This window comes from Martes martes (genome assembly GCF_963455335.1).
Source record: "Martes martes genome assembly, chromosome: 16".
Lineage (NCBI taxonomy): Eukaryota > Metazoa > Chordata > Mammalia > Carnivora > Mustelidae > Martes > Martes martes.
Genome location: NC_137904.1, coordinates 737,695 through 764,015, shown reverse-complemented (window position 1 = coordinate 764,015; position 26,321 = coordinate 737,695). Strand labels below are relative to the sequence as shown.

Below are 26,321 nucleotides of genomic sequence, written 5' to 3'. Positions count from 1 at the left end.
GGCTGCACACAGACCCTGGGACCTCCCCCTCATGGTCCGGGGAGCACCCCCGGGCGCGGCAGGGTCCCTCCCCGCTCTGGTCGGACACTGCTGGACAGACACGGGAGGGAAAAAGCAGGAAAAGGCCCGTCTCGGGGAGCAGCAGCCCCTCTCAGCCCGCGGGCAGCCGGCAGGGCCCCCCTGCTCTGCACACAGCCCGGCCCTCAGGGCACCGACTCGAACTTGGGGGGCCCGCGTGCCCAACTGAGCGCGGCCAGGGGCCGCTCATGGTCCTTGTCGGACTCGGGCTGGCTCTGCGCCCGCTCGGGCTTCGGGTTGGCGGGCGGGTCGGGCTGCTGCACGGACATGGTGCGGCGCAGGTGGTTGCGCTTGCGCAGGAACTCGGGCTGGGCGTGCAGGCCGAAGCTGCCCTTGCGCAGGACCATCCGCGAGTTGTTCTTCTTGGGGCGCGAGCGGTGGCCGGCCTCCAGCGCCGCCAGGTGCGCGGCATAGCCCTCGCTCAGAAACTGCAGGGGTGGGCGGGGGGACAGGTGTCAGGCAGGAGGGGCCCCGGGCTGCCACTGCCAGTGTCACCCCGCACCGCCCTAGCACGGTCTCCGGCTTTCGCCATGGAGCCTGGCGGGAACAGGGAGCTCACCACCGCGCACGGCTCCCTGCCCGGCCTTGGACCTCCGAGCCCTTCCCATCTGCACCCGTGGGGCGCACCAGAGCTCTGGATTCTTGATCGGGGTCGGGGGGAGGCCCCCATCCTTGTCGCTTGCCACCGAATCCCCCAAATGCAAGGTTGTCCCATCACCCAGCCCCCACCCCACGGAACTCCGTCAGGTCTGGGCCCCCACAGTGGCCTTCTTGCCCCTCCCCCCACTGGGTCCTCAGACCCCAGCTCCCCAGAAAGCGGGCTGCAGACCAGCTGCAGCCGCAGGACCGGAGCAGGCAGAATCTCCAGCCCCACCGGGACCCCAGAGTCCGAATCCGCATGGAGGCAAGCCCCCAGGACGGGTGTGCATCAGAGCCGGAGAAGCCTGCCTCGGTTCCCCCTCCGGGCTGGGCACCGTCTCTGACCCGGTTCCCACCCTGGGGGCGCCACCTCTGGCCCACCGCTACGCCCCACATTCCAGGGGATCATCACCTTCCCTTCAATCCCTTCCTCCTCCAACCTGCTCTCAGCCCCTCGGAGGGCAGCACCTGCCCGCTGACCCGCGCCAGAAAGAGGCTGTGAGCCAGGCCCTGCACTCCCCCAGGAAGCTGGGGCTCTTGCTGTCACCCCCGACCTCTGCCGCCAGTGCTCCTCGGACCCCAAGCCCTTCCTGAACAAGTCCTTCAAATTCCCGAAAACCAACCCCGCCCCCGTCTTAGCTGTTCCTCCCTGGAGGGCCACCACCCCGTGTTGCTTGTCATGCATTAGGACTCTATGTTCCCTCCACCCCGCTGGACTGGATGAGGGGACACCTGAGTCCACCCCCTGCGCCCCACACGGCGCCTGGTCCCGGGCACGTACCCACTAGCGCGGGCGGAACAAACGAAGGACTAGTGACCAGAGAGAAGCATCAGCCGCCTACGCCGCCCCCACCGGCTCCCGCAGGCCCCGCCCAGCCGCCCAGCCGCTCCCGCAGGCCCCGCCCAGCCGCCCCACCCCCTCCCGCAGGCCCCGCCCAGCCGCCCAGCCGCTCCCGCAGGCCCCGCCCAGCCGCCCCACCCCCTCCCGCAGGCCCCGCCCAGCCGCCCAGCCGCTCCCGCAGGCCCCGCCCAGCCGCCCCACCCGCTCCCGCAGGCCCCGCCCAGCCGCCCCACCCCCTCCCGCAGGCCCCGCCCAGCCGCCCCACCCCCTCCCGCAGGCCCCGCCCAGCCGCCCAGCCGCTCCCGCAGGCCCCGCCCAGCCGCCCCACCCGCTCCCGCAGGCCCCGCCCAGCCGCCCCACCCCCTCCCGCAGGCCCCGCCCAGCCGCCCAGCCGCTCCCGCAGGCCCCGCCCAGCCGCCCCACCCGCTCCCGCAGGCCCCGCCCAGCCGCCCCACCCGCTCCCGCAGGCCCCGCCCAGCCGCCCCACCCCCTCCCGCAGGCCCCGCCCAGCCGCCCCACCTGGCACTGGGTCTGGTACTTCTTGGCCGGCCGGCCCACGATGAAGATCTGGGAGGGCGGCAGCCCCAGCACGCTGTAGACGGAGATGTCCTTGGTGGAGCCGTAGGCCGCACTGATTCTGATGAAACACTGAAACACAGGCCCGGCCGCTTCACGCCGCGCCAGGGCGAGCCCCCGCAGGAGCCGCGCGTCCCGCCCCGCCCTGCACCCCAGGCCAGCTCCTGGGGAAGTCGGGACCACAGCGCCTGCGGACCCCACTGGTCGGGGCGTTAGGGGACGTGGGGCCAGGACTGGAGGCCCGTGCTGTCTGGCCCCCGACCTCCAACCGGTGCTGTCCACAAGCCCGGACTGCAGTGTTCACCAGCTCCCGGTCTGGCCACCCCCGAGACGCCCCCACTCTGGTCCCACCCTGGCTGGGGACAGCCCACCGACCGCCTGGGCCTCCACCCTGCCTTCTTCAAGGACAGTGGCCTCCGGCACTGGACCCAGAACTGCCGTTCTGGGCTCTGAAGGTCTCCCCGCCGCGCTGCCCCCACCCCTTTCCTCCCAGTCACTCCCAGCTTCACCCCTCATGGGCCTGGGCCCCTCGTCCTCCCTCACACCGTCCCCCGGAACTGCTCCAGGGTCCACCTTCCAGCTTCTAGGGGCTAGGGGACCGTGTGGCTCTCGTGCCACATCCTCTTCCTGCCGCCCCCAGAAAAACTCTGCCCAAGTCCCATCTCCCACCCTGGCCGCCACCGGCCCTGGGGAGGACTGTGCCCCAGCTGTGAACCAGCGAGGGGCTTCCTCTGTCAGGAGGGGCGCCCCGCCGGGTCCCACCCCTGCTCATACCTGCACTTGCCCGCAGCAAGTGCACCCCCACCCAACCACCACTGGGACCTGACCCTTCCCCTGCCAGAGGCCCCGACGGTCCCTGCCGTTCTCTCCAGCCCCATGGCCACCCCCTGGATTCTGGTCAGCCTCGCCCTTGTTGGCCTCCCCACCTCTCATTGGTCTGACCGGGCAGAGAACTTTCTGCAATGCTTCAGTCACTGCCGCTGCCCGGCTTTCGACCCTTCCATGGCTCCCCATTCCCCTCAGCAGTTTATGGTCGGCCTGGTTTGCAAGGTTTTCAAGGCTCCTGATGATCTCCAGGCCTCTGGTCCTGCCTGACCTGGGCCTGACTCTGAGAACATCTCAGGCTTCTGTCTGTCTCAGTGCCTTTGCACAGGCTGTTTCTTGGGCAAACTCACACTCTCCCTTCAGGACTCAGCTCAAAATGTGCTGCCTCCTAGAAGCCCTCTCCGCCCTCCCCAGGCAAAGCCACGTCCGTCCTCCTTGCCGAGAGGCCTGCGCTCATCGTGGACCACGAGGCTGTCAGTTTACCTGTCTTCCTTCTCCGGATCAGGGACTGGCAGGCTTGGTTGTGAAAGCCCAGACAGTAAGCGTCGTAGGCTCTGCACACTTGCGCCCAGCGTGAGCACCGCATAAGCAAGGGGCACAGCCGCGCTCGACTACAACGGTGTTTACGGGCGCCGAAATCTGCGTTTCCCGTCATTGTCACACCATGAACCGTGATTCCCCTTTGGGTTTCCCCCTAACCACCGAAAACTACAGAAACCATTCTTAGGTCCAGGTCCACAGACAAAGGCTGTGGGTACCCTGAGCCCTGGGCCGCTCTCCATCAGGGTCTCTCTGAGTACAGAACGGGCCCCGTGTGCGGTGTCTGATGCAGGAGGGGGAGGCAGGGGGAGCTCCAGTCTAAGGAGCTCCCCAGGGACGCTGTGCTGGGGCCTGAGTCCCACCACGAGGACCGCCCTGGCTCACAGTGCCAGAAGGAGAGCAGAGCTCGGTGGCCCGAAGCAGGACACGGATGGAGCAAAGCGGCCACTGAGGTGTCTACTGAACGAGTAACCAGGCACGGAGACAAGAGTTCAGGCTTGGGGGCAGGAGATAAAGGTGGAAATGTGGGAGTCTGGGATTGTGGGTGAGTCACCGAGCCTCGGGGAGCCTCGCCGTCCTCCTGGGCCCCCGCGGACAGCACCCACCGCACCGAGCCGTGTGGGCTCGCGGTGAGGTTCACGGGTGCGCTCTGCACCCAGGCGTGGGCTGCAGGCGGAGGGTGGAGGGGAGGAGCACGTGGCAGTGTCTGGGGTCTGGTCTCGCCCCTGCCCGGCTGCGGGGACTCACCTCCTGCACGAGGTTACGCAGGAAGATGGCCTTCTGCCGCAGGGGGTCGTGCACCAGCCCGTCGGAGAAGAAGATCATGCCCTGGGGAAAGTTGTGCTGGGACAGCCAGGACACCACCCGCTGCTTCTGCATGTCCGGCCGGCCCGTGATGTACAGAATCAGATAGCCCAGGTCCTGCCAGTGCCTGCGGGTGCATGGCACACAGGTCCAGCCCCGGAGCCTGCAGCCGCCACGCTCCCCGCCCGCCTTTGCCCGGGCCAGACCCCACAGCCTGCAGCCCCTACACATCCGCCCGTGGCCCCCAGCCCTCCCAGCCCCCCCACCCTCCCGCCTGCAGCCCCCAGCCCCTCCCAGCCCCCCACCCTCCCGCCTACGGCCCCTAGGCCCCCCAGCCTCCACCCCTCACCTGCAGCCCCCACCCTCCCACCCGCCTGCAGCCCCCAGCCCCCCTAGGCCCCACCCCCCACCTGCAGCCCCGAAGCCTCCACCCTCCCACCTGCAGCCCCCAGCCCCCCAGCCCCCACCCTCCCATCTGTAGCCCCCAGCCCCCCACCCTCCCACCTGCAGCCCCCAGCCCCTCCAAGCCCCCCAGCCCCCACCCCACACCTGCAGCCCCCAGCCCCTGCAGCCCCCAACCCCCCCAACCCTACCCTCCCACCTACCTGCGGCCCCCAGCCCCCACCCACTCTCCCACATGCTGTCCCACCTCCAACCTGCAGCCTCCCTGCAGCCCCCCGCAGAACCCAGCCCTCCCCAGCCCCCACCCACACCCCACAGCCCTCCTGAGGAGACCCCAGGAGAACCAGGGGGAAGGACTCCAAAGTCACAAGGAGCTGAGCCCAGGAGTCCCGGACATCTCCCAGATGGCCCACAGGCACCACATGCCCACGACCAAGCTGACCCCCACTGCCGCCCCCTCTGCTCCTGTCCCCTTCTTCCAGGGGCCTCTGATGGCACTCACGTTTCCTAACAGAGACAAGCCAGCTCTGCCTGCCCTGCTGTCCCCTCTGTCCCCATGTCCCCCACTTCCTGTCCCTGAGTGCCTCATCTCCTTCCAGCAGGATCTGACCCACTCTCCCCCTCAGCTGGCTTCTCTGCCCTCGCTCACAGCACCCCAACTCCAGCCCAGCCTGGGCAGTTCCCCAGGACCCCGGTGTCTATCTGTACAGTGGGGGCATGAGTGGACACTGCCCCAGAGGGCTGTCCTTTGGCCGATAGGGACCAGCCCCAGATGTGCCTAGAAAGGTGTGCGGGCGTGGTGTGTGCCACAGGGCGGCTTCCTGGCTATCCTTAATGTGGCTTCACACACCTACCCCCACTGCTCCATTGGCTCCCCGTGTCATGTCCCAAGGTCTCCCTCCTCTGCGCCCCTGGGACCCCCAGGGCTCTGCCCTGAAGCATCCATCCCCTCCAGCCACACACGGGGCAGCACTCTAGCCCATAAGCCTTGTGCTCTGTGGCCGTCCCATCCCTTGGGCAGCCTCCGTGGCTTCTCCTCCTCCTCTCCTCCACATCCCCCTGTCTTTCAGGGCCCCCTCCTCCAGGAAGCCTTCCCAGCTTGCCAAGCAGCACCAGCCCAGCAGGAGAGTGTCCACTGTTGACTTTGCTTGGAGTCGTGCGTTCGCTGGGCTCAAGAGGTGGCCCCCAGGGAGCCACATGTCCCGCATGCATACCTGCACGTGGTCCCTGCCCCGTGAGTCCGGGCGGACCCCTCCACTACGTACAACCCACAGACCACAGTGGAAAGGTCACCGTGACTCCCAAGGCTGGGTCATAAGAAGGCTTATAGCTTCCCCCCTGGTGTTGAGGAGACCAGCCACGTGGACAGAGAGCAAGCGAGCCCCGCCAAGGAACAGGACCTCATGTGAGTCCAGAAACCATGTGGAACCCCAGCCCGGGGGGCCCGCAGACAAACCCCAGCCCAGACGGTCACCTGGCTGCGAGTCACGGGGACATGTGACAACATCCCGGCAGAGCCCGGGCAACCCACACAACCACGAGAAATGATGAACGATTATTTTTGGCTGCTAAACGCAGAGCCCTTTCTCACAGCCAGACACACTCCAAACACTCCGATCGCGTCTGGACCGTCCTGACCGGGATCGGAAGCCTGGAGGCCGGGCCTGATCCGCTGCAGGGATGGGCGGACGCGGCGAGGGAGTGGGGAGCTGGGGTCCGCGAGCAGCAGGGCGTTTCCAGGGGACCCTGAGTCCCTGAGACCAAGACTTCCGGCCCAGAGGACACACAGCCATCTCCCCAGGCTGAGGGCCACTGCCCCTGACGGCAGGACACCCCCCTTGCAGGGAGGGAGCACTCACCGGACGACGTCCACTGCGCCCGGCCGGACCTTGGGGTCACTTCCCATGATGGACACGCTGGCGGCGAAGGACCCGTCGATGCTGAACACCACGCACTCCATGCCCCGGGGCAGCACCGTGAGGTAGCTCATCGCGAAGGTCTGGTCGCCCCTACAAGGCACCTGCCTGCGGTCAGCCGTGCGTCCGAGTCAGCTGCTAGCCTGAAGCCCGAGGTCAGCCTGCAGCTGGGGTCAGAGCTCAGTCTGGGGCCGGGGTCGGAAGGAAGCTGGCTGGTGGCCCCGTCCGTCCTCCTCTCTCCCCACGGACAGGCACGGGCCCGCGGGAGGGCGCCCAGAGGCCTCCACCTCCAGACGGCCCAGCTGGCAGGGCCACGGGGATGAGCCGGCGTCTCACCTGACAACCATCTTCACGGGGTAGACGCCGACCCCCAGGCGCCGGGGCCGTGGCACGCTGTACGTGATCCGGCCGCTGCCGTTGGTGATCTCGGTGTCCAGGTGCACCCAGCGGCCCGAGGACGGCTCCGCCATCACCAGGATGTCCACCTGCCCACGGCGGGGGTGGGGACTCCCTGAAGGCCTGGGTGGGGAGGGCCTGCGGGCCCAGGGCCGGCCGGGGAGCTCTCCACCCCATGCCCTCTCTGCCTAGTGCCCCGCCCACCTCTCAGACAGATCGAGGTCCCGCCTTCCCCTGGCTCCCCTCCACGACCTTCTCCCAGCTCCCACCTCCCCCCACGGGCAGTCAGCACCCCCTCCCCCGCCAGCCCCCGCCCCTCCTGCCACATGCGGCCCACGAGGGACAGCGCGGACCCCGTACCTTCTCTCCGGTCAGGGCCACCATGTCAAGAGGCCCGTACATGAAGCGCCCCACCAGGACCTGGGGGCCGTCTTCGGCCGCGATCACGTCGTTGGCCCGGTGGTTCGCAGTCACGTTCTGGAAGAACAGAAGCGGGCTCAGGCGGGGCTGGCTTCTTCCTGACACAGTCCCTGGGACGGCCAAGGGGACGTGTCCCTGCTGCACCGCGCCTTCCCGGCAGACCTTCTGAGCCGGGTTCCACGGGACCCTCGAGAAACAGGCCTGTGGACCCCAACGCTGTCTCCAGGGACAGACGAGCTCGCTGTGCTCCTGACCGTCCTGCATGGCAGCGGCCGGCCCCCGGACTGTCCTCCTCACATCCCGCAGCCATTTACTGGGACGGGGGGATGGGCCAGAGCTGAGGGAGCGCGTGAGGAGGCCGTGGGAGCCTGCACCATGCTCCAGAGCATTCTGGACACCGAGTCATCTTGTCTGTGACCTCCCGCCGTCCCCGTCCTTGCACTTGTGGCTTCTGCTCATCCTGCGGCTCCGAGGCCTCCCAGCCCACCCACCACGCCGGACCTCGCTCCCGGACCTGAATCCCTCAAGCCGGTGACCGTCCCCTTCCAGAGCTCTCCCCACACCTGCCTGGGCTCCCGTCCAACCCTCTTCGGAAAGCACCGTGGACTTGTCGTGCCCGGGGGTGCAGTCCTGATCCTCAGCTGACCCCGCGTGAACCTTCCAGCACGTGTCCCGCTGCTCCCGGCCCAGCCGTGGCTCAACCCGGCGCCCCAACTCTGCGTGGCCCAAAGGCCAGCCCAGCACCAGCACTTGGCCAGGAAGCCCCCGCAGACGGCTCTCCCCCCCACGGGGTCTGCATGCGATTCAGCGGCAGGCCCCCCGCGGGCGCGGGTCCCTGAGCTGGGCACCAGGCACGCGGGGAGGAAGCAGTCAGGATCCTGACCTAGACACAGTCGCCACAGGCCCCCCAAGAACACTCGAGGGGGAAGAGTCGATCGTGCAAATAAATGCACGGAAGATGCCCAAACCGCCCGTCACCAGGGAACACAGAGCCACGCCGCTAGGAGACTCCAGGCATGCTCGCCGGGGCGGTGGGACCCCTCATCACTGCCCCCCACCCCACAGGGTACAAAACAGTGCAGTGTCCTTGGAGAAGCTCGCCAGCTCCTCCCACGGACAGACAGACGGCAGCTGCTGCTCCGAGCCGCCCTTCTCTTCTGGGTCTGCACCCCCAGAATGAGAACACGCATCTGTCGAAGGCGGGCAGCATTGCTCCCAGCAGACAAAGGGGAGCCCCAGAATGCCCAGCAGCCGGTGAATGGGTCAACGGTATGTCCCTGTGACGGGGGACCGCTCGGCTGCCTGCTCGGCCACGGAGGTGCCTGGAACCCGGACGCCCCACAAGAGAAGCCAGATGCGGACGAGAGCACGCTGCGTGACCCGCACAGAGAGGCGGGCGAATCGACAGACAGCGGCACCGGGGTGGGGGTGGGGTGTGCTGAGGGGCACGAGCAAGGGGTCTGCTCCCGAGGCCATGAGTGAGTTCCAGAACGGACGGCAGGGAGGTCTGCACACATCAGTGACCCTGCCGAGGTCCATGGAGCCGCACACGTGTACACGTGGTGTCAAACGCGGCTCTGGCTCAATACGTGTGTTCACAGAAAGGGCGGTCCACACAGCGCCGATCACCTCCTGCCCTCAGGACTGTTCTCAGGGTGCACGGCCGATGTTCCCACCAGACCCGAGGGGCCCACCAGGGCAGGGGCTCTGCCCTAGACCCCACGCTCCCCGCCGCAGGGGACACAGTGGCCACGCCCACACTCAAGGACGGTTGGCCGAGTCGGCACTTAAGCCTCCCAAGCTCCTATCCATATTTCAACACCCCACAGAGGTGACTCTTGCTCACGAAGCCCTGCGTGGCCCGGCCCGAGAGTCCTTTGCTCCGTCCTCTTCCTCTCCCTCTGTCGTGGCAAGTACCACAGCAGGCCATGCTCGGGGGGGCGAGCCCCACGGTCTTGGGCAGGACTCTGACTCAGGTCACACCCCTGGGAAGCCGGACGTCCAGCGACTCCCCCGGAGCCAGCATCTGCCCCGCCTCAGCTGCCCCTGGAGCCCAGGCCCGCGCGCCCCCGCTCCCGGCGGCCACCGCGCACGCACCCGCAGCTTGACCTGCGTCCTCTTACGGAGCCACTTCTCCCGGGGCTTGGCGGGGCTCAGCGCCGTGGGGTCCAGGCCTGCACTCTCCTTGACGGTCACGGTCTCATAGCGCATCACCTGACAGACAGCGAGGGAGCAGGGCCCCAGGTCAGCCCGGGCCGCCCGGCTCCCTCTGTCTGGGGCGTTGGGCCCACTCGCCAGCCTGGGACGCTCAGGGGGGCTGGGAGCCCCAGGACCCGGCAGGACCCGGCAGGACCTAGCAGGACCCGGCAGGACCCAGGACCCCAGGACTCTCAAGGGCTTGGCTGGGGTCCCTTCCACCCGCTCCGGGCACTGCTCCTACCGTGCTCCCCACCCAGCCCCCCTGCTTGGCCCCTCCCCACCGGGGGTGCTCTCTACCCCCGAAGACGCTGCTCCAGTGCCCGTCCTGAGGATGGCCTCTGTGCCTCCCAGAACCGTGGCATCTCTCCGTGGCCCCCACAGTCACACCCCATGAAACACTCACCCCGTGCAAGGCTCCCACCCGCCCCACCTCCCTCCTACACCTGGGCTGGCCGGCTCACCCCAGGCCCCAGCACCGTTCTCCACGAGGCCCCTGACTGTGCCCTGCCCCCCCTCAGAGGCCTGCTCCCCTCCCGCTGCTGCCCCGCCCTCCCGGACTGTACTCCATCCTCCGTCCTCTGGATCCCAGGCTCCTCCCCAGGGGACTCCCTCTGCATCCGGAGGAGCGTGACCCCAGATCTGGCCTTTGTCCGGTTCTGCACAGAGCTCCTAACCCTTGCCATCTCCTAAACGCTGAGAGACTGTAGGTGTCCTTTGTTTGTTAGTGAGGGGCATTTGGGCCCCACCTAGGGGGGAGCCGGTGGCCGGGAGAACCCCAGTCCCACCCCGACCGCTGGGGGCTGGAGGTTAAATCAGCCACTGCTGGGGAGTGAGGCATCCACGGAAACCCAGAAGGCCGTGGTTTGCAGAGCTTCTGGGTCGTGGACGCGTGGAGATTTGGGGACAGTGGTGCTGGGCGGGGCACGGCGGCTCTGCCCTGAGCCCCTCCTCCGCCCGCTGTTCTCGAGTCGCGCCCGACACACTGACGATCCCGTGAGCGAAGGGTTTCTCTGGGGCCTGGGAGCCGCTCTCGCGACCTGATCGAACCCGAGGCAGGCCCGTCGGACGACCTCATCAGGCCCTGGCGACAACCTGCTCTTGGGGTTTGTTCCTGCAAAGGCTGGCAGCCGGGGGGCCGAACCTCCAGCCTGTGGGATCGGACGAGGCCCCCGGGTAGGTGGGCTCAGAGCCGGGCTGCTTTGACAGACGCCCCGCAGGAGGGGGAGAGCTGCCGGGTGTGGGGCAGCGCACACGTGGGAATTGGGGGGCCGTGCCCGTCACTGGCTTACGGGTCATCCACGTCTGCCCCGAGCTCCAGACCCCGGTCCCCGGCCGGCACCTCCCTCTTCCAGGTCCAGACCTCAGACTTGGCTTCCCGCATCCCAGCCTGGCCCTGCTCCTCCCCAAACCTAGAAGCCGCCCCCCCGGTGCTCGGGGACATCCCCCCATCACAGCCGGCGGCCCCTGGCGCCCCACACCAGCACCCGGCTGCCGTCCCCGAGTCGGGCTCCCAGGCTGGCTTCACAGCGGGGCTCCCGCTTGCTCTCCGGCCCACCAGGTAGCAGACACGGGTTCCCTCCCACAAGTCTCGTCGGCGGGTCGCCCTCCCTTGCCCGAGCCCGGCCGCGGCTTCTCGTGGACACAGGCGCCCCCGGCCCCCAGCCTCTCTGAGGACACTGAGGCCCTTGGAGGAGCAGCCATTGACCACTCATCTCCGTGTCAGAAGACGGGGACGTCCTCCCAGGTACTCTCTCCTGCATTTTCTAGAAAGCACTGACCCGAAGCCAGTGCTCGTCCCGCGACCGACCGCCTGACCGCACGACCCCGGCCTGCTGACAGCTCCGGGGCCCAGGGTGGCCGGCAGGGCAGCCCTCCCCTACGCGCCGAGACGGCCCTCCGGGAAGGGGCGCCGCACCTGTCTCAGGATGAAGGCCACCACGTCCGTGGACTCCCAGTAGCTGGCGTGGAAGAGGTGCGGCAGGGCCACCGTGGGGAAGGCCGTCAGGACGTCGGGGCAGTACAGGGCGTAGTCGATGCGCCTGGCGCCCCACCACCTGGCCGTGACTGGGAGCCCAACAGTGGGGTGAGGACGGCGTGGCCTGCTTGGGCCCCGACTGACCCACGGGGCCGTGTGGGCCCAAAGCACCGAGCCCCCAGCCTCCCGCAGCCCCTTGCCCGCCTGCCCCCAGGGCGGGGGCTGCACATGGGTCCCCAGCGGTGGGCGCCGGCCCCGCAGAGACGTCCACTCTCATCCCGGGATGCAGGGACTCCCAGTGGGGAGACGGAACGCCGGGGAGAGGGCTCGGGCTGGGGTTGAGGTCAGCCTAGGCCAGGGCTCGGTCCACAGGGCCCTGTCCAGGCCCAGAGCTCAGGGTTCAGTCTGGACTCCCTCTGAGGCTCCTGGCCTGCCCTCCGCAGTCACCCTGGGGAGGCCCCCTCGACTTCCGACCAGGCGGGGCCCCGAGGACCCTCACTCACCGTGGGAGGCACCCGCTGGTGCCAGGCTGTCCGAGGACGCCGAGCTCTCACTATTGGAGCTGTCCTGGCTCGTCCTCCGTTCCGGGCGCTGGGCCCGCAGGCCCTGGGGAGACGAGGCGGGGGCGTCCGGAAGCGGCGGGCTGTCCCGCGAGCTGCCCTCCAGGAAGAGGGGGCTGTGGGCACGCAGGGCATCCGCTGCGGGGGTAACGTCACAGTCAGGGCGTGGTCCTGTGTCCCCCAGCCCGCACCACCCACCCCTTGGGGCCCCCGATGGGCCTTCTGCAGGTCGTGCAGGCACAAGGCTGTTGCGGAGCACGGGCCTAGGTCACGGTGACCCGGAACCACGTGCTCTCGTACAAACGCCTCCCTGCGCCACGTGGGCCCGCACGGCTCTCCAGCCCCAGGACAGGGCCACGCATTCGAAGGTGCGTGGGGGCCGGTCCGGAGCCACTCCTGTCAGTGGGAGCTCCTGACTGTTAGGACTTCTGGAAATTAAGTTTCTGTTACAGATCGGGGGCTGGGGCTGGTTTTTAAGCCTGAACGAACCGCAGGCCCAGCAGCTCCCCCCGACCTGGTCCAGAGCTCGGAACAGGCTCCAGCCAGACTTCCTCACCCGGGCCGCCGTCCAACCCCGGCCTCCCCCGCCCCTGCCTGGCTCACCCCACTCGAGCCCCAGAGGTCACTGGCCCTCCCCCAGCCCCTGTGTCCCTGCTCCCCCTGCGAAGTTCCTCTGGATCCCCGTCCTACAGCTCGTCCCCACCTGTCCCAGTGCCACGGTCCAAGGCCCCCTCTTGCATGATGCCCACCAGGCTGGGACACTCCTGGACCTGTCCCTCCAGTGTCAGCACCCAGCGTGGACCCCTGGGCTCACAGTCCTGGCTGGTAGCCTGGGCCCTGTGCTGGCGCCAGCTGCGGGAAGCCATGGGGGGCAGGGCCTGAGCCCCACCCCGTTGCCTCCCGCAGAGCAGGTGCACACCACCGGGGGCTGGGAAGGCAGGCGAGGCGGCCGCTCCCCCCACTGCCTGCCCGTCTAGAGCCTGCAGACCTGCTCTGCGGGGCCTGGTCCCCCTTCGGCAAGCTAGGGGGGCCAGCCCGGGGCCCGGCACGCTCGCACACCCCGCAAGCCTACCCAGGAGGAGGGACTGTCCGTCGCCCAGCGGGAACCTCTGGTAGCGGGGCACGCTGACCGGTGGCACCAGGTGGAACTTGGGCTCCAGCAGGGGCTCCAGCCGTGAGGCCGAGGGGTCGGCACAGTGGAAGAAACTGTACACCTGGCCGCAGGCGGGACGCACGTGGAGGCCTGCGGGTGAGAGCGCACACGGGGCCCTTCTAGTGCCCGCCCCCCGAGGGCAGCTTCGAGTCGCCCACCCCCTGCTCGGGAGCCTGCCGCGGCCCCTACTACCCACAGGAGCACGGCTGCCACGCTGAGTCCAGCGCTCAAGGCCGATCTGTCCCCCCCCCCCCCAGGAGCGGCAGCAGGCGCCCAGCGTGGCCGCTCCCCACGCAGCCCGTGGCGTCCCACCCTCCCCGTGGTGTCCCTCCCTCCCCGTGTCCCTCCCTCCCCGTGGCACCCCTCCCTCCCCGTGGCGTCCCTCCCTCCCCGTGTCCCTCCCTCCCCGTGGCGTCCCTCCCTCCCTGTGGCGTCCCTCCCTCCCCGTGTCCCTCCCTCCCCGTGTCCCTGCTCAGGCAGCTCCCCTGCCCCCGCTCTCTCCTGCTCAGACTCCGGCGAACCCCTCCAGCTCTCACGTAGCCGCTGCCTCATCTGCAGGGCACACAGGGGTCCCTCGCTGTGCGTCAGCGGCCCCCTCCCCAGCGGCCCAGCCCCCAGGCTCCGGCGGCCAGAGGGGCAGAACACTCCTCCCGAAGACCAGCAGGCGTCTCCACGGAGGCTCCCTGTTGGCCAGGATCAGGGCACCGGCCGCTCCAGTGTCCCGGAGCCCTAGATTTCCTTGGCAACGCCGAGGGCGGCCACGGTATTCTGCCTCCCCCCCCCAGCCCACTCTGGGCAGGCCTCCCCCCTTCTCTTCTGTCCCGTCGGGTGCATGTCGGGGGAGCGCTGCTGCGAAAGGAGTTTGAGGTCCCGGAGTGCGGACCCTCGAGGTGCCCCAGGCTCTGGGACTCCCCGAGCCCCTGTGACAGCACTGGCTGGGGCAGGTCATGTGCCATAGACCAGTGCGGGGGGGCAGCCGTCCCAGGCTGCGAGCCCCGGGTGTGCTGAGCGGCTGCCGCAGGCCTGTGAGCCTGCGCGCCGGGGAAAGAGGGCAGCGGGGGGCAGACACGGCGTCTCTGAACAGGGGCGTGAGAGCCACCCGCGCCTTTGCCCCATCAGGGGACACGGCCGTCTCCCCCAACCCTGTCCCTCCGCTCTCCCTGTGCCCCACCCTCTCCCCCAGATGGAGAGCCTGAGGCTGCTGCAGACACACAGGGCCGTGGCCCGGGCCACCCACCGTCCGCCCCGGGCAGCACCGTCCTCCGCATGGCCAGGACCAGGCCCAGCGGCGAGCCGAAGAGGAAGAAGTCGGACACGTCGAAGTCCAGGCGGCCCAGGCTGACCTCAGGTGGCTGGGACGCCCTGGGCACAGGGGGCTCGGCCTCGTCCTTCAGCACGCTGGAGTGGATGCTGTCCCAGGGAGGGAGAGAGCCGGGAGGGCCGTTAGGGACCAAGAGAGCTGAGCGGGAAGAGCCCGGCCCTCCGTGTCCGCACTGGCTCCGTACCGGCCGCCACGGCCCGCCGCGTGTCCTCTGAGAGCCAGGTGGGGGCTTTGGGGGCCACTGGGCCTCCACCTAGGGCGCTCCGGCGCCGGGGCCGGCGGGCAGCCAGAAGTGAGTCTCGGACAAACGCACACGGCCACCCTCCGACAGCACCGTATTTCCCCAGCGGGGCCGAGAACCTCAGAGCACCCAGCACCCTGCACGTGGCAGCCCCGCCCCATGGTGCCGGCTCTGTGGGGAGGCCCGGCCCGCGCACGGCCCCAGGGCGCGTCAGCCCCGCTTCTCAGCCGGCAGACACAGGTGCAGCCAGCTGCCACCTCCCTCCCCTGCAGCCTGCAGGGAAAGGAGGCAGAGAAAACCCCGCAAATCCCAACCGGTCCCACCCCAGGCACCGCTGCCCCTCGGAGCCCAGGCCGACACCCTGTCGGGGACGGGAGTGCACCGCCGGGACGGACGGGCTGCAGAGCCGCGGGCCTCCCTGACCGGCCGGCTGGCCTGGAAGCGCAGCTCGGGGTGTAAGACCGTCCGGGGCTCCCCGGTCTAGGCATCAGTTAACGGGACGCAGATTCAGCCAGAACCCTCGAGGTGGACGTGAGAGGGGATTTGGAGGTCACAACGGGAACAGCGCCGGTGAGCGGCCTGCCCTCTGCAAGCGAGTGCCCGGAAGCTGGATCTGAAGGCCGGGGCTCCCCTCTGTGCACCGCGAGCCTCTCACAGTGAGGACGGCGCTGGGGCTGGGCGGTCCACGTGGGGGATCCGGACGGTCCCTACCACACGCCAGCTACGTCACTGCCCGAGAGACGGCCACCCGTCCCCACGGCACAGAGCAAAGCCGCTACCACTTCCCACTCTCCAGATCCGGGCCCTCTCAAAGGGGTGAACCGGGAAGGTCGTGGTTTCACCTCGCAACCCGGACGTGAGCTGCGTTAAGGTCTGAGCCTCGGCGACGCGGCGCCTTTGCTCTGGCCGAGTCCCCTCCAGGAGGGCGCCTGGGACACAGCCCTGACCCACGGGACCGTCTTCGCACAGGGAGGGTCACCGGGGCTCTGCCTGCAAGTCCCAAGAACTGGGAGAAGCCCTGGATTCCAGTCCTGCAATGAGGTGAGACGTCCTCGCCGATAAAATATTCGCCGTGGAGAACACTCCCCGACTACTTATTACACAGGGAAGAATCAGGAACGGTTGCGAGACGAGGGGTTTTGTCCAAGTAAACCTGTATGGGAAGCACGTGAACGGTCCACGCAGCAAGGAGGGCCTCGGACACGCCCAGAGCAGGCCTGTTTTGCAGAGTCTGTGATGACCTCGAGGTACCGGTCACTGGGTAAGAAAGGGCGCAGGAAGCAGAGGGGACAGAGGCTGGGCGTCCCTCCTCGCATGGGCCAGCACCGGCCTGTGTCCTGAGTGCAGGCGTAGGTGACTCACGGAGCACTGGGCAGGAGGCAGCGCCCTGGGGCCTGGGGGCCGGGACGTGGGCCGTGTGACCCCGGGAGCTCCCCCGTGGGGGCCTCTGAGGCCCTCGGGCAAATACAGAGAACACACTCCCGGAGCGGTTCCCGAAGCACACCCCGTCTGCTCTCGGACCACGTCCTCAGAACCGTCCCCGTCTGCTCTCGGATCACGTCCTCAGAACCGTCGGCGAGGCAGGGGGCAGCAAGGCCCGGGGAGGGGGTCGTGCTGTCCTGGGTCCCTACTGGTCCGGGACGGAGCAGGGGCAGGGTGCCGGCCTCCTCCGAGGCCGGGTCCCCTCTGCTGTGGACACGGCGCGAGAAGGGGCGCTCACCTCGACAGGAAGGTGTGATGCTGGGCGACGGCCTCACAGTCATAGGTGGACGAGTCGCTCTGTTTCCGCGGCAACGGCCTCTGGGGCCCCTCGTCCTCGGGCGCGCTGGACACGTCGATGCTGCTCCTGCTGAGACGCTTGCTGCCGGCCAGACCGCACGCCTCGCTCACCACGACCGGGCTGTCCTTTGGGGCCATGCAGAGGACAGGAGGGCGCTGCCGCCACCGGAGACGCCACTGGAGACCCCAAGCCCTCTGTCCTGAGATGTGCAGGGGGGGCGCTCCCACGGGAGCCAGCCGCCAGCGACGGGCGGGTGTCAGGCGCAGGCGACCCCTGGGACTCTAGACTCAGCCCTCGCTGAGCCCCAGTCCCGTAGAGCCACGAAGCCACGCCGCCCAGGCGAGTCACCTCAGATACGTGGGCAGGGCTGACATCACCTCCCCCAGGAGAGGCCCCTCCCAGGGCCAGACCCCCGGCCTGTCCCCACCACGCTGTCCCCCCCGTCCGGCACCTGCGTGCTGCTGATGCTCCCCTTCCGGCTGCTGCTGCCCGGGCTGTCCCCCGAGGGCCCCGCGCTATAGCAGATGGCGTCGAAGGCCAGGAGGCCCCCCACACAGTCCCCGATGAGACACACCTGGAGAAGACACAGCTGGGACCAAGGCCTGCCCACTGCTGACCCCGCACTCCCTACCCAGCCAGAGCACCGGGCGCCTGTCCACGGGAGAGGAGAGAGCCTGTCTCGGTGAGACACGACAGAGCCCACCGGGGGACAGTTGTCACGGTCACAGTTGGCCTGACGATGGCTCAGGCCAGGGTGTCGCAGGGGTCAGACTTGGGCCTGGGTCGGGCTAGGGCAGGGCAGGTTGGGGAGGTCGTCCTACCTGCCCGCTGAAGCCGATCCCGTCCGGAGACTTGAGGAACTCCGCGTAGACCTGGTTGGCCCGCTCAATGACAGTCGCCACCGCATCCTGGTAGCGCGGGGAGGAGATGGCCAGCAGGGGCAGGGCAGCCAGGGGGACGTGGTCCTGGCTGTTGCCAAGGCCGCCGTCATCGTGGCTGTAGGGGTTCAGGCTGCAGACAGGGTCAAGGGAAGTCAAGCCAGGCTCAGGCAGGGCCGGTGTGGGGCTGCACGCTGGGCAGAAGGGAGCACAGGCACGAGCCGGCCACGGTTAGGCCCCTGCTCGGGGCTCTAGGGGAGGGGCTGGGCGAGAGTCAGAGGAAATAGGGCGCAGGCAGGGGGCTCGGGGGCGGACTGCGCTGACTCCCCTGTGTGCATTCCCGACTCCGCCCACGCCGGCCTGGGATGTGGGCCCCAAGGGACACCCCCACCGTGGGGAAGCCACCTGGTGTGGACTGGCGGGGGGGACATATCATTAGAGCAGACTTCCTAGAGGAGGCAGACTTTGGACCAGGTCTCAAGGAAGGCTTCAGGGATGCTAGGAAGGAGGAAGGAGAGCCTTCCGGGCGTGGGGTCCCGAGTCAGCCACTGCTTGGAGATGGGCACACAGGTGCACACATGACCTGTGTCCATCCTTCTTGGGAGAGGGTCACACCCTTTGTGGCCCTTGTGAAAGGCGGGATCCCAGAAAGGACTAAGAGACCCTGCCCTACAGCATCTCCACGGCCAGTGGACGGTCCGGCACCTTCCTTTCCCTGCTTCCCACCAGCAAGTCCCTCCAGCTGTGCGTGGCTCAGGCCCCTCTGGGACCAGCCCCCAGCGCCCGCCCCAGCCCACACCCCCACTGGCCCACCTCTGTCCCCTGGGATGTCAGGCCTCACTGGGCAGGGAACCGGTCCTCTGCCCACAGCCCAAGCTCAGGCTGACGAGCACCCAGGGCCGATCCCACCGGGGACCACGCAGGAAGCAGGACAGGCGACCGGGCTCAGGGTTTCCTGAGCACGTGGCAGAGCCCTCGTGGAGGGCCAGGCTGGCCTCACAGCCATTCTTCATCTCCAAAGAACACAAATTAGAGGAAACGGGCCTCAATTGCAGCCGGAGATATTTTAATGAGCCGAGCAAGAGCTCCCTCCTGGCGGTGCCTGGTGTGATGGATGGCCCGGCGAGGAGCCGCCTGGGGGAGCGAGGCTGTCCCCGCCCTCCCCTCAACTGGCCGGGCCAAGTTCCCGGTGATCAGGCCAGGGCTGGCTGACCCAGTTCTGGAGATCAGCCGTCTGGCGGGCGAGGGCCCGGGGTCCCGAGGTCGATTACCGGGGACACGGCATCTCCTGACAGCTGGAGCGGGGAAGAGCCTGTTTCCCAAGTACCACTGCAGAGCAGGTGCCCCGGGCGGCTGTGCCACAGGCAGAGTCCAGGGCTCCTCCCCTCCCGACCAGGGGGCCCCAGGGCTGAGCCCCAGGGCCCTGCATTTGACAAGAATCACGTCGGGGAACTACTAACTCAACCCGTCCCTCCTTCCAGCTTGGACGGAGACCTGCCCTGTGTGTCCCGTGACCACAGGTGGGTCAGCGGGGAGGCTGCTCGGGTCCTGAAGGCAGAGGAGACTTTCCGTGTCTCAGAGGGAACAGTGGGCCCCGCACACCCTGCTCTCCCCACCAGGGACCAGGGGCAGGTCTGGACGAAGACCCCAGGCCCAGCAAATTCACGGCCTCACCCCCTCCAGCCGGGGTCTCTGCAGCGTCCCCCACCTGGCCCAGTCCATGGGACAGCACTGTCCCCCCCCCCCGAGGACAAAGCCGGGTCACAGCTGACCCTTTGCTGTGCCTGCTGCACCAGCATGCAGGACCCTCAGGGTCTCCAGCAGGAACTTGGGGCACGATTGTCCACATCATACAGATGAGGACACCGGGACAGGGCTGTCCCCTGCGTCCTCCCCAGGCGTCCGTGGGGCCCGGCGCCTGCTGCATCAGAAGGCACATGCCCACTGGGCTCTGTGTGGCTCAAAAGCGAGGCTGCCCGGGTTTGGCTCCCAGCTCCAGGGGCCGGGTACCCCCGGGGGAAATGGCTTCGCCTCTTGGGGCCTCGGCGTCCTCCCCTGGGCCAGGAGACCGGCGTCTAGGGAGCCCCAGGAGCAGGCCTGCAGCATCGAGGGGGCCAGCACCCAGCCCGGCAGACGAGCTCATGCTGCACGGCTGTGCAGGGCTCTGGATGCCCACTGACCACGTCCCAGCCCTGTGCTCGTGGTCGCTCAGGGCCTGACGCCCCCAGGGGTGCCCCGTGTGGGGAGCCCCTCCATGTCATCCCCACCGACCCCCCCACCTGTCTGAAAGGGCAGGAAGGACGTAGACTCACTTAGAGACGAGGGAGAAGGCGTCGGAGCAGACAGCAGGGCAGGGCACGAACTTGACGAGGATGTGGCCCAGGGCCGCCGGGAAGTGGGCCCGCGTGACCTTCTCCAGCACGGAGCCGAAGGTGTGGATGTCGGCCGCCTTGCAGGAGGGGTCCCCCACGCCCGTGTCCAGGATGCTCCCCCCGTGCAGCACCAGCAGGAGGACGTGCGTCTTGCAGGCGCGCTGTGGGCAGCCTTCCTGAGAAGGACACGGGTCGGGATGGACAGGAGGCGGGGACATGCCGTTGCACACACAGCTGTGGCCGGCCTGTCGCAGCGCCCGGCGTGGCGGGGTCTCCTGTGCATTCCGAGGGGGGCTCAGGGGCAGAGGCTGGCCAAGCCCCTGTTATCAGGGTGGGAAGGGTCCCACGAGACCTTTCTTGTTCCCACGGGAGCCAGCAGCCCAGAGCAGGACAAGCACCTGCCCAGGGGTGCACAGCAAGTCCTAGGGTGAGGAAGTCTCCCAGCCAGGACCCTGACCAGCGGCGGCCCACATGCCCCAGAAGCCCAGCCCACCTCATTGTCTTCGTGGATCTCGATGCTTCCCTGGGCTGGGAACCTCTGTCTTCTCAGGGAGACTCGATACAGCTCTCCTGCGGGAGAACGGAGGACTCAGCGCCCACGGGCCTCCCGATCCCGGGGCCGCAGCCTTCCCTGGGGTCTTGCTGGAGGGACAGCGTCCAGATCAACGGGACCAGAAACTTCCGTCCTCCCCAGACAAAGGAGGCCGGCAGGACGGCCACCGCACACCCGGTCCCTGGGGCCGGGGAAGGCGGGCCCAGGAAGCCCGACAGCCACAACGGCACAAGTGTCCCCCAGGGACTCCTGCTTCCAGCTTGGGACGCAGATGTGGGCCGAGCACGCCCCTGAAAGCCGGAGCCCTGCTCAGAGTGTTTTTTTAATCATCTGCTTGAAGCCGTCAGACCAACCGCAAGGCTGTGAATTCGGGGAGCGGGGGCTGGGGGCAGGCGGAGCCCCAGAGGCGTGGCGGCGTCGGGGTCTGGGGAGCTCCGGGGCGTCCTCGCCTCCCAGAGCTGCCACTCCTCCTCTGGGGCCTCTAGCGGAGGCTGTGTACCCTACGGCTGGGACCCGCAAGCCGCAGCCGCAGCCCGAATCTGGCCCGCCGCCTGTTCTTGTAAATAAAGTTTTATTGGGACACAGCTGGCGTCCGTGGCCGTTCACACAGGGGCCTCAGCGAGTCTTTCGAGCCCACAAGGCCTGGAATATTTGCCCTCGGGCCCTGACAGAGAAGTCTGTGCGGTCTGAAGCCTGCGTTCCCAAACGTCGCTGCCCCGGAGTCTGGGGTGGAGGGTGGAGGGAGACGCCGCCGAGACGTCCCGCCGCCCCCTCGCCGCCCGCCCGGGGCTGCCGCGCAGACCTTGCTTCCTCTCCCTACTCCCCGTGGGAAGGATTCCACTTTCTCTGCGTGGCCGCACCACACGGCTAGACTATGAACCCCTTGTGTGCCGTCAGTGACGGGGAACTCACCCCCACCCCGAGCCTGCCACACCTGCGAGGAGTCACGTGGGGAGGACCCTCCAGGGGTTCTGCGGGCAAGCCCGCAGCAGGGGAGAGGGGAGCCGGACCCAGGGTCCGAGCTGGGTCTCCCAGCGGCCCCAGGGTGCTCCGCCAAGGGCACCCAACAAGAAGCCCTTCTTGGCAGGCAAGTGCACTTCTGAACTCCTCGGTCCTTATGAACACGCGCCTGGTCTCGGGGTAGCTGCTTTATGAGCTGGGGGCTGCTGCCCAGACGGGCGGGAGCAGGTTTCTCGAGGACAGAGGGGCTGGCCCGGAGGTGGAGGTGAGGGAGGCCTGCTCGACCTGCGCTTCCTCCAGCTCCTTCCAACCACGTGACTGTCCCTGTAACGGCCCGTGGACCCTGGGCCCCGACCCCAGGACAGGCTCCCAGTACAACAGCCGGGGAGCTGGCCTGGTCTTGGCCGAGCACTTACTGCGCCCCCGCGCTGTCCCCTCGTCCCCACAACGGCCCTGAGCTTTGGTTCTCTGGGTGTGAGCCCCATTGTCAGACGAGAGAACCGAGGCTCACCCCTCCTGGGTCACGTGCCCCCGGCCTCACCACGAATCAGGCCATGTGAGCCTGTACACAAGCCCCACACCGAAGAGAGGACGATGCCTGGTGGTGCTCTGTCCTCCCCGGGAAGGAGACACCACACTCTCCATCCGCAGGAGAGGAGACGCTCGTGCAAGCCACGAAGCGGCAGGCCGCCCAGCACGGACCTCCTCCCCACAGCAAAGCGGCCAGTTCCGTGGTCTGTGTGGCCGCGGGGCTGGCAGCGACCAGGAGACCACAACTTCCAAGGCTGAGTGGGATCTGGTCTGGAGCCAGTGCCCGAGTCCAAGTCTTGCTCTCAGTGACTTGAGAGCGGGGCTCGGTTTTCTCGTCTGGGGCGTGGGACGGCAGCCTCCGGAGCAGGAGCCCAGCACAGAGGCGCTCAGACGTGCCCGGGGCTCAGAGTGGGGCTGGCCACGTGCTAAGTCTGTCCGTGTCAGTCGTGCATTTGGAGGACATGCCGGGGAGGCTCAGGGGTCCCCGAGCTGGGGCCAGAGGCCAGAAGGGCCGTGGCTGCCTCGGCAGGCACAGCCCCGACCCCAAACCCGCCGGAGCCCTGATGGCCCCCCCACCCCCCGCACCCTCGCTGGGCCGGCTGCCCACCTCCAGTGCGGCTGCAGGCGCCTGCGCGGTGGCTGCTACGAATTACCATCACGAGCCTATAAATAAGCCGCAGGGAAGACACGAGGGTCCCGCCGTCTCCCGGGCACCGTGCCCTCCGCGAGTGGGGACTGGCTCCTGCGCTCTCGCTGAGCCAACGGGCCCCAGGCTCCCACATCCTCCGTCGGCCCACAGCCAGCCGCCTTGGCCCCACGCCACGCTCTGGGCAGTGAGCTGATGCCGCATCCTGGCCGCAGAGGACGCTGAGGCAGCTCGGGGCTCGGCGGGACGGGCCTGGCAGGGCCCTGGGCGCCCCGTGCCTTCCCCCGCCAACGGCAAGCGTCTGGCTTCCTTTCAGTGCACAAAAGCCAGAGAGCTTTGGCTCTGGGGGAGGGAGGTGGGGAGGCCTCGCCCGCAGACATAGATCCGGCCCCCCCACCCCGAGGGCCGGCCACCAAGCATGGAGGGGTCCCCTGGGGACGTGCGTCTCCAGCTTCAGCAGAGGCCTCTGCAGCCACGCAGAAAGGCAGCCTCAAGACCCCTCAGCCTGTGCCTGGCCCATAAGCCTTCTGCTCTCTGAGAAGCAGACAGTCCTCGCAGAGTAACTGGGACACCCGTTCTGGCCACCAGACCCAGCAGCTTCGCTCCTCCCAGCCTCGCTCATGCTGAGCTCTCTGCTGCACGGCCTTCCTCCCTGGGCATGCCAGCGAACTCCTACCTATACCGCAAAACTCTGCTCAACCATCCCAGCCTCTGGAAAGCCGTCTCAGGTCTACTTAGGCAGAGACGGTCATCTCGGGCTGTGCTCAGCGGGGTCTGGCTCATTGCCGTGAGGCTAGTCGACCATTTCCGCATCAGACTGGGGGTCCCCGAGAGCAGGGAGCACCAGCAGCCAGGTTTTTGTGAAAGCTCACTGCAAAGACCCCGGGGGGCGTGCGGCCTGGGAGACCCCTCCCTGCTCGTCAGCCCGGGAGAAATCCCGTCCAGGGAAGCAGCGTCTACCGGCACGCGCACTCCCGGAAGCCCCTGGGGGGCTGGTGTCAGGGAAGCTTGCGAGTCCTCAGCCTGGGCCTCGTCAGTCCTCCCCCTCCACAGGCTTCCCCAGAGCCTCTGGTGACAGGAGCGGCGGGCGGGGTCCCGGGAGGCGGGGAACCCAGGACCTTGTGGGCGGGCTGCGTGTTTCTCCCCGAGGCTTTGCTTCTGCCGCGGGGCCCTATTCAGGCAGGGTCCCTGCGGTGCCCAGGCCCGGGGTGGGGAGAGCCCACGGCTGCTTCTGTGACCGTGTCTTGTGACCGCAGCGCCCCCCCCAGCACCCCTGCTGGCCTACCCAGCTCCCCGTGGCTCCCCCTGCCAGCTGGAGGGGGAGGCTATATTTGCTTACTCACAACCCTGGAGAGGCACAAATTGTCATCACCCTTCTAATTACCCAAGTGCCACAGTGCTCCCGAGACAGAAGCCAAGGTCAGCGCCCACGCGCTCGGCACACTCGGCAGAGCGTCACCCGGCTCGGCGGAGGGGTCCGTGTCCATCTCTCCTGCCGCCAGCCGCGGGGACCACGGGGGATGGAGGCCCCCGGCTGCGCCCCCGTCAGCGTGGTTTTGCTTGGACGGGGGGACACTGGGTGATTTTCTCATTTTCCTCCCGTGAGCCCGGACTTCCTTTAGTGTAAAGCTATTGCGAGCGCAAGCGTGTGTCACTTACAACAAGGGCCGTGAACCAGCCGCAAGCCCTGCCCGACCACACACACACCACACACGCAGCAGAGCGACAGGCCGGCCCTCGGGAGCTGGCGGGCTGGCAAGGGGCCCCGAGGGTGTGCAAAGGGGAAGGAAGTCCTGTGGGGCCGACGGCAACCATGAAACACGGCCCGTGAATCAAAATCCTGCATTTGGGCCCCCAAACCACGGCGGCCTCCTGCTCCCCTGGCTGGGGTCCACACGTGCACCCGGGAGCCCGAGGACCTCAAGGGCCCTGGGGTCATGTGACATGGGCCTTGGCTGGGCAGGGGCGCCCACACGGCCTCGCGGCTGCGAGCTCCAGCGCCTTCAGGGCAGAGAGAGGACGGCACGTTCCTGCAGCTCGGGCCGCTCCGGGGGCTCAGGTGGAGCCCAGAACCAGGCAGAGAAGCTGAGGGACGGGGGCCCCTGCCCGGGAAGAGTGGGCTCGAGGGGACGCGGTGGCCTGCAAATGCTCGGGGGCTACACGTGGGTCACGGAGGGACGGCAGAGCCCGGCCACCGAGGGGGGTGGCTTCTGAGGGTTCATGGCCGTCCCAGAGGGACCTGTGCTGGCCGGGAGGAGGGATTGTAGGAGCAAGTGCTGTGAGTGGACGCCGGGCGGATGGACGCCGGGCAGGCACCCCGGGCACGGTGGGCTAGATGAACTCAAGGTCCCTGCTACGGCAGCCTCGGCCCTTCAAGGTCACGGCCCAGCCCCGTCGGCCTGGGTTCATCTGCTAAGGAGGCTCACCCCGGTGGGCCAGTCAGCAACCCCAGAGGCGCTGGCCCACATGGAGGCCTGACCGCTGCCCCATGGAGTGAGCCATGGGGGGGGGAAGGGGGAGCAACCGCCGCCGAGCCTGCTGGGCCCTGCTGGGGAACGGGCACAGAGACGCAGGGAAACAGCAGCACGTCCACCCGCGCACGCCCGCGGCACGCCCACCCGCGCACGCCCGCATGCTAACCCCTGCTGCTTCCAGAAAAAGGACGGGCCACGGCTCCTGTGTGCAGGCGCCCACCGGAGAGACGCTGTGGGGATCACTCCAGAAGGCCTCCCCCCCAGATCAGCACTGCCACACGGCCCGGGGTGTGGGGAGGCAGCCCCTCCCTGTCCACGGCTGGCGTCTGCGGAGGGCGGTTGGGCCGCGTCCCCAGAGACACTGAGCGTCCCCCACCCCGCCCTGGGACCGAGCCTTGCACAGACAGGCGCACGCAGGATGCTGGCCATGGCCGCGGGGTCATGCTACAAAGACAGCAACCTGTGCCGCGCGCTGGGGCAGCCGGTGAGACAGGCGACGCCACCGGGAGACAGGACCCCTTCCCGCGGCCGGCGCACCCCCAAATGCACGGGGGGCGAAGATAATCCCGCTACGTGCTCACCCGCGAGGAGCAGGGGCAGGACACGCGCGGCGGGCTCCCATCTGTGCACAGTTATGGAGACGATCATGTGCAGAGAATGGGGCCAGTCGCCGCCGCAGCGAGCAGCACGCCTCACCTGCGTCCTTCCAGAGTTCAGACCCTCGGCTGGCACTGCCCACTCGGAAGTCAGATTAAAAGTGGGAATTTTCTCAATGCACGTGGAGCAGGCGGACTTGTTCTGGGAGACGCTGGTTTCTACGTTCTCCCTGCTTGGGTTTCCCGGCCTCCGGGGAGGACTGTGGCAGCGCTTCCCGGTTTTGGTTCCAGAAGCTCTTTTGTTCCCAGGAGAAAAGGATTTGAGGAAACAGACTCTCTCTGGCTGAAGAGAGATTCTCACCCCAGGCTGAGAGCAATGTGGGGTGTCCTCGGTGCTGGGGGAGCTCTGGGGGGCCTGGACCGCTGGCCAGGGGCCACACAGAGGGACAGATGGGTCCACTGGGCTGGGGCTCCCACATGTGGGCACCTGCCTGGTCCCATGCCCCCGGGTTTCTCTGAACCTGAGAACACAGTCCTTTCACGGGACCCGCTCCAGCTCCGCGTCCCCACAGCCGTCCTTCTCCACTGGAGCCCTCACCAAGTCACGGGCCCCATGAAATCCCAGTGCCACGGTCCCACACCAGC

At 68.3% G+C, this 26,321-nt stretch overlaps 1 protein-coding gene across 1 annotated transcript in view; it reads right to left on the bottom strand.

Annotated features, from left to right (window-relative positions):
• Positions 1-203: 203 nt before the first annotated feature.
• The window catches only part of PITPNM3 (PITPNM family member 3), a gene marked incomplete at both ends in the record, with an annotated part of 48,595 nt that continues 22,477 nt past the window's right edge, over positions 204-26,321 (bottom strand). The window contains 16 exons of the mRNA XM_080825599.1: positions 204-506; positions 2,078-2,206; positions 4,247-4,430; positions 6,565-6,714; positions 6,958-7,106; positions 7,378-7,494; positions 9,535-9,651; positions 11,552-11,700; positions 12,115-12,309; positions 13,244-13,414; positions 14,562-14,734; positions 16,607-16,791; positions 17,118-17,240; positions 17,488-17,677; positions 19,857-20,092; positions 20,410-20,486. Of these exons, the coding sequence (XP_080681725.1) occupies positions 204-506; positions 2,078-2,206; positions 4,247-4,430; positions 6,565-6,714; positions 6,958-7,106; positions 7,378-7,494; positions 9,535-9,651; positions 11,552-11,700; positions 12,115-12,309; positions 13,244-13,414; positions 14,562-14,734; positions 16,607-16,791; positions 17,118-17,240; positions 17,488-17,677; positions 19,857-20,092; positions 20,410-20,486 (2,648 nt within the window). The remainder of the gene's footprint in view (positions 507-2,077; positions 2,207-4,246; positions 4,431-6,564; positions 6,715-6,957; positions 7,107-7,377; positions 7,495-9,534; positions 9,652-11,551; positions 11,701-12,114; positions 12,310-13,243; positions 13,415-14,561; positions 14,735-16,606; positions 16,792-17,117; positions 17,241-17,487; positions 17,678-19,856; positions 20,093-20,409; positions 20,487-26,321) is intronic.